The sequence below is a fragment of the Phaseolus vulgaris genome, chromosome 8 (assembly GCF_000499845.2).
Source record: "Phaseolus vulgaris cultivar G19833 chromosome 8, P. vulgaris v2.0, whole genome shotgun sequence".
NCBI lineage: Eukaryota > Viridiplantae > Streptophyta > Magnoliopsida > Fabales > Fabaceae > Phaseolus > Phaseolus vulgaris.
In genome coordinates this window covers 58,227,704-58,236,992 of record NC_023752.2, presented here as the reverse complement: position 1 = coordinate 58,236,992, position 9,289 = coordinate 58,227,704, and the positions used below count along the sequence as shown (strand labels likewise).

The 9,289-nt window shown below is 33.7% G+C and overlaps 1 protein-coding gene across 1 annotated transcript; it reads left to right on the top strand.

Annotated features, from left to right (window-relative positions):
• Positions 1–3,580: 3,580 nt before the first annotated feature.
• On the top strand, positions 3,581–5,745 carry LOC137826196 (probable protein phosphatase 2C 24). Its single transcript, XM_068632083.1, has 4 exons — positions 3,581–4,291; positions 4,383–4,697; positions 4,882–4,987; positions 5,121–5,745. The coding sequence occupies exons 1-4, from the start codon at positions 3,833–3,835 to the stop codon at positions 5,438–5,440; spliced, it is 1,200 nt and encodes a 399-aa protein (XP_068488184.1). The 5' UTR covers positions 3,581–3,832; the 3' UTR covers positions 5,441–5,745.
• Positions 5,746–9,289: the final 3,544 nt, after the last annotated feature.

Below are 9,289 nucleotides of genomic sequence, written 5' to 3'. Positions count from 1 at the left end.
ACACAATATCAATTTAAAAAATAAATGAAAAGTTTAGACCATTAAAATCAATGAAAAATGAAAATTCAATCCAATCGGGTGTCCAAAACTAATCACATAGGAGCCAAGAAGGCAAGTGAGTCAACCAATATTAAAGCCTCTACAATCTCACTGCAACTGCTATCGGAGTGAAAATAAAATAAAAGATAGAAGATACAAGAGTATTGTTTCACGAGAGAATAAGTGAAAAATTAGAGAGGTTCACCTCATGAATATAAAAAAAAATTTACACCATACCATACATAATCCAACATAAAATTATCATACGATACATAACCCAACAATTCAATTCAATATGAAGTAACTAACAATAACAATTCAATTCAAGGAAGACATTCATGCATTGACATGACTCAGGTCCTCATTAACAAACACAATATCAATTTAAAAAATAAATGAAAAATGAAAACTCAATCCAATCTCCAAAACCAATCACATAGAAACCAAGAAGGCAAGTGAGTCAACCAATATTGAAGCCTCTACAATCTCACTGCAACTACTATTGGAGTGAAAATAAAATAAAATAAAAGATACAAGAGTATTGTTGCACGACAGAATAATTGAAAAATTAGAGATTTATTCACGTCATGAATATATAAATAGTTTTACATCATACCATAGATAATCCAACATAAAATTCAAAAATATTCTTTTAAAATGTCCCCCTTTCATTTAAATACTTTCCACATTACTTTACTATCTTGTTAAAATTGATATTTTAATTTGCTTAGTAGATTAAATTCTTTAAATTGATTTTTGTGTTTAATTTTTTTTATTGATTTTAGTTTCATAAATTTTAAAACTTCCAAAAGATTTATTATCATTTACTTCTCTAACAAGCTTATCAATAACTCACAACCCACATCACCACAATAATAATTTCCCAAACTTTTGAAAATTATGAAAACTGATTTATTTTTTAACGACTAAAACTATTTTAACCATATTCATACAAACTAAAAACATAGCAAGTGAAAAAAGAAACCACCTACCTAAATATGGTACTTTAATACTTGGTAGGAAAAAATATCATCTTACATAAAAGAACATTTCATATATATATATAAATATATTGAGTAAAGGCTATACCACTTTGCCACACTTATATGACTCATCATGCGATAAAACTATGTTCGCTAACAACCAGGAATAATAAAATATGTGGCCTTTGACGGTTCCACTTATAAAAATGAATGAGTTCAAACACATTATTTTAAAACATTATATATTCACATTCTTTATAATATCATATCATATATTTATTGTTTATTGAAGAGAGTGCAGAGTTTATCAAATGAATCTATGGATCACAACTGTATACATATTCTCCACCTTGATTGGAGGACAAGCTGACATCTGTGACACGTGTCATACATCTAACGATCATGTTCAATAAACATTTTTTTTTATTTTGCGTAATTTTTCAAATAGACGGCACAAACTGACATTAATTTGCAAATTCTAAAAGCACCCAAGGAGATGTTAATACTAAAAATATGCATAATATATGTATAAAGTGATAGAAATATAATGAACTTATTATATTTCATGTGATAAAGAGGTAAAAATAAGAAAAATGTATCTTTTGTGAAAAAATTATAAATAAAAAACCCTATATAGTGAATGAAAGAAGAAATATAATAGAAATTTACCTTATAAAATAGTAAAAGATTAATAAATATTTTAAAACATAAATAAAAAAAAGTTACAAGAAATATCAAAAGTTTAAAAAAGTTATGTACTGAACACTACTAATAAAATCAAACATTGTTTTGTGTAGAAAAACAAAAAAAAAGTTGAATTAGAGGGTTAAATATAATCTTAAAAATATTTTTCTTTATAATATTGCTAAGAAATACATATAGAAATGTGTATTTGTAAATGTATTGTACACTACTACCGTACTTATATGGAATGCTTTTTTTATTAATTTGTTGGTCGGTTTGTATAAGTTTCTTTTCGAGTTGTCCACACTCATAAATTGTTTTTTAATTAAAATATCTTAAGTTATTTAATAACATGTACTATTATCTGTAGTCTTTAATGTAAAAAACAAATGGTGATATTTATTTTATGCTGATTTGGAAATATATTAAATATTAATTAATATTTTCATAGTTTTTAGTTACCTGTGAAGGTGTGAGAGGAGAGGTAGAAGGAATGCAGCTAAGCATTGGACACGCGTCCTCTTAATAATTTGAGGAAGTTAAGGTATTGGTGCAAGCGGCAATCATGTTTCACATGCAATCCTACACGTGTTATCATTTTCATTCATTCTTACAACCTTTTCATCCAACAATTGGAAGCAACACCAACCCACGTATCACACATTCACCACCTTTAACTCCTCAACTTTTTACACCAATTTCAACAAAATTTTATCATTTTCATCATTTTAATATCATGCTTAATTCTCTCAATCAAAATCCATTAATCATTCACTTTTTTATATAATGAAAAGAAAGATAATTTTTATTTTTTTCCCACGTTTTATTTTGTTTTATTCTCTTCCAATATGTTTTTCTCTTCAACAAACAAAAACAAAAACCAAAAAATAAAAAATAAAAATAAGGAACATAAATGTCTCATTGATAAGAACATTACGCAAAAAAACTGATTTTCAAAAACTTAATAATAAAAATTCGGTAGATTTTTTTTGTACATTTTTTAAGATGTTTTTAAAACTACAAAAGTCTTGTTAAAAATAAAATAATCGTAACATCTTATAATTTTACTTATATATATTAGTATATGTAGCTGTAATGTAATTTTTCTAGAAAATCATGTAATGGTTACAAACTTTATATTTTTTCTTTTATATCTCCTTTTTAAAAATTAATATATGTTCAATGCATAATAATAAAATTATTAAAAATATATCAAATTAAGAGCTTAAGGTGATAAGGTGTCTGCTAGTTACAAATAATAGATTTATAAAAAAAATAAAGATATTTTGATGTGTTGAAAAGAGGAATAAATACATTTTATATTTTAATTTTCAATTCATAACTTATTTACCAATGTTCTGTAAAAAAATATCAATAGTTTTAGAGGGGCATTAATGCTTATGAGATGAGACTGGTACTTTTAAAACAAAAGTTATGACTGAAAATGTAGAGAGATATTTTGTATTTGTATCATAATGAAAAGGAAATTGAATTAAAAGAGAAAAGAAAAAGCATGAATAAAAGAATGGAGGGTTTGGTGAGAGGCGTGAACGATGGGAGATGAGAATCAGAGAAGAATCTCATACTGTAGGATGTGGCCACGTGGTAGCAGCATCAGGGGTGACACCTAAAAGAGAGAAAAAAAACTCGAAGGAGAGAAGATTTGAGCGGGTGAGAGAGAGAGAGAGAGGGGTAAAGGACCATATGCGTGTCAGAAAAGGAACATGTTTGGTCCTAGCGTGGAGTGTTGTGATTGGTCCACGTGTAGAAGCACAAAGTACAGGACCACGTGTAGGAATCAGAGGGAAGGGACGATCCGATGAAGGGTTTGGATTGCATGTGGGTATTAAATGGTTCGACGTCATTCCAACTGTACGTGTCGGGTGATGCCCGTGACGGTGACGGGCAGCTGTGTGGCCCCACGTGCCTGCCCGGTTGCTCTTCCCCCTCTACAAAAACTTCTCACCCCAAACCAATCTCGATTGAACGTGCGTTTCGTTTATCATATCTTAGCACTGCAATAATAGCGTTCTGCACTTGCTTCTAATTTTCCCTCTTTTCCTCTCAAGAGTCTAAGAAGAATTCGCTGGTGAAAGCAATTACACGGTTTCGATTAGAGCTTTTGGATGGCAGGAATTTGTTGCGGCGTTGTTGGAGAGGCCGGAGAGACTGCTTCTCCGACCAAACCCACCTCGCGCCCTTTCTCTCGCCGAAGTTTGGACCAACTGCCTTTGAAATACATCGCCGGCGTGGCAATCCCGGCGCCGGAGAACCCTCGGAAGCGCCAGAAGTTAGATCAGCGTGCTTCTCCGCCGCGGGAGTGTCAAAACGCGGTTCAGAGTTCTGAATCGAAGCGAGTCGAGGCTGTCTCGCTTCCGAATAGTTCGAAGGTTCCTACGTTGGACTCGACAATTGTTGTGGTCGAGGAGGAGAGTCCGAGGTATGGGGTAACCTCGGTTTGTGGCCGGAGGAGGGACATGGAAGACGCTGTTTCAGTGCATCCTTCGTTCTGTCTTGAAAATCGCGATGAAGATCAGAAAGGCTTTCATTTCTTCGCTGTTTTTGACGGCCACGGATGCTCACACGTAAATAAACTAAACTTGTACAAATTAAACTATAAAACGTTATCTGTCTCGGATCTGGTTTGTTAACAAGTTACTGTGTTGTTCTGTACAGGTGGCGAGTATGTGCAAGGAGAGGTTACACGAGATAGTGAAGGAGGAGATTCAAAAAGCGAAAGAGAATTTGGAATGGGAATCGATGATGAAGAAGAGTTTTGCTCGAATGGACCAAGAGGTCCAAAGTTGGAGCAGAACCAACGAGACACGCACGTGCAGGTGCGAGCTTCAGACCCCGCGCTGCGACGCCGTTGGCTCCACCGCGGTCGTCGCCATAGTCACGCCGGAAAAGATAATCGTGGCCAACTGCGGCGACTCGCGCGCCGTGCTCTGCCGTAACCGCGCACCCGTCCCACTCTCGGACGATCACAAGGTAATAATAATAATAATATTAATTTAGAGTTTATGGGTTTGGGATCTGAATTGATATGGGTGGCGCGTTCTTGACACGCGTGAATCCTTTAGGTTAGTGGAGGGGAAAGGGAAAAGTTTGGTTTTGTGTTGAGCACTTGAACTAACAATCAAACCTTTTCGGGTTTGGTATTCGTTTTGAACAGCCGGATCGACCCGACGAGTTGCTTCGGATCGAAGATGCTGGTGGGCGCGTGATATATTGGGACGGGCCTAGAGTGCTTGGGGTCTTGGCCATGTCAAGAGCCATAGGTACAAATTAAAAAACTTTTCTTTCTCTGCGGTTACTATTGTATTTGAAAATACACGCGCTGCGCATTATAGCACAGTGGAGAGGGTTGGTTCTGAATTATTAACGAACCTTGTATTGTGTTGTGTTGTGCAGGGGACAACTATCTGAAGCCGTATGTAATTTCAGAACCGGAGGTAACGGTAACGGAGCGGAGTGAGGAGGATGAGTGTTTGATACTAGGGAGTGACGGGCTTTGGGACACGGTGCAAAACGACACCGCGTGTAAGGTGGCGCGGATGTGTCTGAACGGGCAGAAGGCGGCGTCTCCGGGGAGAGAGTTGGCGGTTGAGTGTTCCGACAAGGCGTGCTCCGACGCCTCCATTCTGCTGACTAAGTTGGCGTTGGTGAGGCACAGTTCCGACAATGTGAGCGTGGTGGTGGTTGATTTGAGGAGAGATGATCGTGAACAATAATAAAAGGAATTAATAATAATTAATTGAATGTTGTTGTAATCAACCGCCCCAAACCTAAAATGCAAACCTTCATTCCTTTTGGATTTTTGTTGTAGACGACAAAAAGGGAAGAAGATGAAGGTGTTACGTGGCGCACATTCCGTGACTCCATGTGATTGTAATTACATAGTACTAAGTATTTTAAATCAAGGGGAGGGTCAAAATTGTAATTTTGGATAAATCCATCACCAAATTATGGGAAATTTTAAAGTGGCTGCTATAGTTTTGAAATTGAAATTGAAATTGAAATTACTAGATTGCATCTATTTGTTGTTTCTCTTTACTATATTTCATTTTACCAGTTGTTTGTATAGGGGAGTTTCATTTCATGTTGGCGTGAAACAGAATCAATCAAAATTGCTTAAGAAATTAACTATCACATTAATAAAGATTAATAAAGGGAATGTTTAAAATTGTTTTCTTATACCATCTTCAATGCAAATTTTAACTCACAAGAATCCATTTTTAACAAATTCTAGGCTTAAGAGTATTCATGTACAAGACATTGTTCACTGTTCTTCACATTCTTCTTTTGCTTTTACAAGAGAAACAAATTAACCCAATCCAAAATCAAGATCCAAGAAGCGATAAAACAATAAATTATTTAAATACGCAAAACATGCAAGAATTTAACAGATCTAGAAAATAAAATCGAAGAATATTAATTCCTGCAGAAAGTTGAATTTGAGCTTAAATAAATAAATATACAAGAACTAATGTGTTTTGTAAGCCCTCTTAGCTTACCTAGTCTGGAAATGATGAGGATTTGTTTACAGTAAAGGACAAGAGAATAATCACACATGACATCCTGAAATGGTGGCTGTGACCTTCAAACTCAACCACTACCAGTGAAATTGAACGTTAAAGCACCATGAAAGGTGAGCACAAAATAAAATCAGACATGATTTGATAAGTAGATTGCCACCCAAAATGTTCTCAATTCTCATCATGCCTATTTTAAAGCCATGATTTCATTAGTCAATCCCCACTTTCATGGTTCAACAATATGCCACCACTCCAGTTTTTGGACCTGCAATTTTTAATTTATCTCATTCCTTCACTCCACTTTCTAGACACCATCTTCCTAAATATGCAAACATATACAGTTATTTTGTCCTTTCTTGACTTAGAACTTATTCAATAATTCACATTTATCTCTTGGTTTTTGCCTGTTCAACAGTGTAATTCTAGCTTCATAATAACGTTTGGTGTGAGGATAAGGTTGAAACATGAAGCAGAAGGTAAGCTAAGGGTATGAATAAACCACATTCCCATTCCTCCTTTGGCATATGCAGAATTGGATAAGATATCAGATGTAATAATATTATCCTATCCAAACCAAACCCTTGCACACAGAATCAAATACCAAGAGTGTCCCAACCAAGTGGCCAAAATGGAGAAAAAAGGGGTGGCAATATTTAATTTTATGAAAGAAATTTACAAGAGTTAGGCACCCTTTCAGAAGAGGAAAAGAAAAAACAGAAAAGAGATAGCACCCTTATGTTCTAATTCAATGGAAAGTGCACACGTTTCTCTAACATTGACCTGAAGAATCACTGGAATAAAAAAAAGAAAAGAGAAACCATTAGGACTCAGTTTAGATTAGTTTTTAACTTGTATGGGAAATTTTAATCATAAAACTCTATTGTTAAAGTTTTTTCAGGACAAAATATTAAGCTTTATTAGCTTAAAAGTTAGAAGAAAAAAAAATGAACGTGTACCACTCAATTTTAGTTTATAAAAGAGATTAATTCATTTATTTTATTTTAACAAAAACATTGTAAAAAAAGATTATTCAAATGTGTTTTTATTCGACAAGTATGTGGCAACATATCTAAAAGTTTCCACGGCTCTTATGTTGAGATTGACCTTGAATGTTCTACTTTCTATGATTGCTTAAATATACTATTCATAAGGAATAATGTTGTAAGAAATAATGCACTAGTGGGGGAATAATAGTTGAAAAACCCTTCATCCAAATTAATTAAGCAGCATTACAGAACAAAAATATTATAAACAACAATGCATTCCACCAAAACTTTGTTTTTACTTTTCACTTGGAAGCATCAGATTCGGATTCGGATGTTAAGTGAATATGTTGGAAAAAATTACAACTAATTTTAGAAGAAATTGCTGGAATGAACTCTCAACTGTGTTCTCCATGTCGAACATGTTAGTTTAGTTTTTTGTTTTTTCTTTATTAGAAAGAAGACAAGAGTGTTCATCAAAAGTTATTTGCATGATATGGTTCAATCATAAATCATAAAATATCCAAGATAGGGTCCAGCCTGTTTCTAAAAATCAAGGATAATATAATTATTTGAAATCGCAAAAAGGGGTGGACCAATTCTATCAAAAGAGACTCCATGGTTAAAATGCAATGACTCCATGGTTGAGGAAGGAATTTGTTTGATAAAATGACAAGGAAACTGTCCCTTGACATAAGGTATTATAAAAGAGTTGCATTCAATTTACTAATTATCCATTTAACTTAGTTACATGTTTATGGGTTTAGTTGAGTGATTGAATTAGGTTGGATGGTTTTCAACATTTGCATTTCCTAGGTTAAAACTCATAAGTAAACTAAACTAATATATCATAGTCATAGAGGACCCTATCGTTACTAATTTTTCAGATATTTTATGCGAAGTTGTGATGCACAGTTTATTGACGGTGAAACTGTGGTGTGTGTGTGCACTATGTATATACTTGTGTGTCAAAGTCTAAAAATTAATTATGTATACAATAATATATATTGCAATAAACCCCTTGTGCATTTCAACTTCTTCTTCATAATTTAAATTCAATGCATTTAATATAAACAAGTATTGAAACGGATTAAGTATGGATTAAACTATATAGTGAAGATCTAAATCAAATACTTTTGTATACCCGATTCTTGAAAGAGAAAATTTACTTTTTTTGACAATTTTTGTAATAATCTTCTACCAAACATGAGAATGTATATATTTTCGTTTTGAAATTCTTGTAAATTTAAAAGGAAATTCTAAAGAGGGGAAAAGTATTAGATATGATTATATTCCAATAGCAAGTTACCAGGCGTTTAAAACTTGTGTGGCTTTTGTTGATGAGATTGACCATGAATGTTCCACTTTTGGTGATTTCCTAAATATTCTATCCATAAGGAATAATAATGTTGTAAGGAATGAGGAAGTGGGAGAATAATAATAATAGTTGAAAAACCATTCGTCCAACATTGGACATAAATAAACAAGAAAACATTTGATGAACTTTGGTTGGACTTTTTTTTACTTGGGAGCATCAGATTCTGGAAGTTTGTCAAACACAAAGTGGAGACTCCATCTCAACCTCTGCTTGTTGTTGATTAATCATTGGTAAGTTTTCCTTTTTCTTCTCCAATTACAACTTACACAGTTGGAATCTGCTACCATACTGCAGCCAACGCATGGCCTATGTTTAACTCATAAATCATCTCTTCAAGTAGAATGGAAGGTTATGGGCCAGAACATTTAACTAGTGGCAATTGCTTCCTACACCGATCAATTGTGACTGGCACCGACGTTTTTTTAAATCCTATTATGTTCTTGTCTCTTCACCTTTGAAAACCTTTGAAAATATTGAATGGTGAATGTGTTACTGATGAAAATATCTGGAAGACATGGAATGTGCTATGGATAAAAATATCCGGAAGGTATGGAATGTGCTACGGATGAAAATATTCAAAATGCATGAAATGTGTTACGAATGAAAATATTTATAGCTCAAACCATCAATTCTGGATAAATATATCCGGTATCCAAAGTTGAATTCCAGATAAATATATTCGGT